This window comes from Rosa chinensis, chromosome 6 (assembly GCF_002994745.2).
Source record: "Rosa chinensis cultivar Old Blush chromosome 6, RchiOBHm-V2, whole genome shotgun sequence".
NCBI lineage: Eukaryota > Viridiplantae > Streptophyta > Magnoliopsida > Rosales > Rosaceae > Rosa > Rosa chinensis.
The window spans coordinates 41,386,019-41,388,357 of NC_037093.1; the positions used below are offsets into that span (position 1 = coordinate 41,386,019).

At 40.0% G+C, this 2,339-nt stretch overlaps 1 protein-coding gene across 1 annotated transcript; it reads left to right on the forward strand.

Moving 5' to 3' along the window:
- Nucleotides 1-1,410: 1,410 nt before the first annotated feature.
- On the forward strand, nucleotides 1,411-2,004 carry LOC112171346 (phytochrome B-like; the record flags this gene model as incomplete). Its single annotated transcript, XM_024308544.1, has 1 exon — nucleotides 1,411-2,004. A coding segment is annotated over one exon (594 nt), but the record flags the coding sequence as incomplete, so codon positions are not given.
- Between the last annotated feature and the right edge of the window lie 335 nt (nucleotides 2,005-2,339).

Below are 2,339 nucleotides of genomic sequence, written 5' to 3' on the forward strand. Positions count from 1 at the left end.
TGATTGTGGCCCTAACCGGCATAATCGATACACCGAAAGGATAATTGGTTTAGTAGCATTGACCGGTACTAAATACGGGACTTAACACATATAGGAAATGCATGCATTTATGAAATTGGCACCGATATTTGCAAGATAGTTAGTGTGAATCACCCGACACTCCCATGTTCCCATTAATTTGAAATCCGAATTTTAATTTCTTGCTTGATAATTAGTTGTTTGCTTTTATTTTAGTTTGCATTTAATTTAGTTAATTCCCAATTCAAAACTCCCAAACAAAATTCTACCTTCCATTGTGCATAACTCATTTGGGCTACAAGTTAGTGGCTTTGATTAGGCTTAGTGTGAGCTAAGCCGAGCATTGCCGAGGCTTGGTGCCTTGTGAATATTATTTTACTTTATTTTATTTTATTTTTATTTTTCATTGTATGCTTTTAAGTTATTCTAGCGCCAATTACCTCGGTTAGGTCCAACACCTAATCCCCGAGGTACGATAATCAAGGTTTTAATACTTCCCTTACTTGACAACGATTCGTACGCTTGCAAAGAGTTTATGAACCAAGTTAATGTTCACTTCAGAGATCACAGCTAACAAAGTGATATTAGATATTCCACATGAAAGTTTGTCCTCTTTGGCTATATGAACCTCCTTGGCCTTGCGTTTATATTTCTTGTAATTGTTTGTCTTTCCTTTATGGCTGTGACAATCAAGAGCTCTATGCCCAGGCTTGTTACAACTAAAACATTTTCCTTTGAAATCACGATGCCTCTTTGAATTCCCTTGTCACGCCCCGATCCCAAAACTGTAGAGATCATTGAGTCTATGACAACCATTTACAACTCAAGAGACAGTAAAAGAAGGTAAAAGAATAAGCACTTCACATTTAAATAAAAACATGACATTTTATATAAACCACTCCAGTAAAACATATTAAATAGGGAAATTTTCACAAATAGTACACCAAGTAAAGGTCACTAACAATTCTTATACATAAAGTTTCAAACCAATAATTTCGGTACACGAAATTTGAAACTCGACCCACTATCAGTACACGACGTCAATGACGCCGTTAATTTGACACCAAAATGTCTATTATGCCCTCAATTCTTTTTTTTTTTAATAATTTTTATTTTCTGTTCTTTTTTTTTTTCCTTCGTTTTTATCTCTTTCTTCTTCCTTCTTCCAGCTCCACGAAACCCACCTCTGTTCTTCATGTGAGAAGAAGCCCGAGCTCACCCACTTCAAAACCCACCTTTGTTCTTCAGTTTTCCTTTCTTTCTTTCTGATTTTTCTTCATCTATTCGATTCCTCCTTCCTCAGATCTCTCTCTCTCTCTCTCTCTCTCTCTCTCTCTCTCTCTCTCTCTCTCTCTCTCTCTCTCTCTTCTTCGGTGACAATTGCAGTAAACCACGGCGTACTTGTCCAAAATCCAGAAGGGCTGCCATATCCAACCGTTCGGGTGCACGATTGCAGTGGAAGAGTCCACCTTCAGGGTCATTGCCTACAGCAAGAACGCCCGGGACCTGCTCGACCTGATGCCCCAGTCGGTTCCAGTGCTCGAGAGGCGGGAGATCCTCACAATTGGGACTGACGTCAGGACGCTCTTCATGCCTTCCAGCTCAACTTTGCTGGAAAAGGCTTTCTGCGCTTGGGAGATTACTCTTCTCAACCCAATTTGGATACATTCGAGGGTTTCCGGCAAGCCGTTTTACCCGATTTTGCATAGGATTGATGTTGGGGTTGTCATTGATTTGGAGCCTGCTAGAACAGAGGACCCGACTCTGTTTATAGCCGGGGCGGTGCTGTCTCAGAAGCTGGCCATGAGGGCGATTTCGCAGCTACAGTCACTACCCAGTGGGGATATTAAGCTTTTGTGTGACATGGTGGTGGAGAGTGTGAGGGAGCTTACTAGGTATGATAGAGTTATGGAGTACAAGTTTCATGAGGATGAGCACGGGGAGGTTTTGGCTGAAGTGGGTGAGCTCAGGCTTCTTCTCACATGAAGAACAGAGGTGGGTTTCGTGGAGCTAGAAGAAGGAAGAAGAAAGAGATAAAAACGAAGGAAAAAAAAAAACAGAAAAAAATTATTAAAAAAAAAAGAATTGAGGGCATAATAGACATTTTGGTGTCAAATTAACAGCGTCATTGACGTCGTGTACTGATAATGGGTCGAGTTTCAGATTTCGTGTACCGAAATGATTGGTTTGAAACTTTATGTATAAGAATTATCAGTGGCCTTTACTTGGTGTACTGTTTGCGAAATTTTCCCTATTAAATATATACAAGAGTTGAACTTTATATAAACATGATCAAAACCTTTGTATCAAGGGATAGTGCC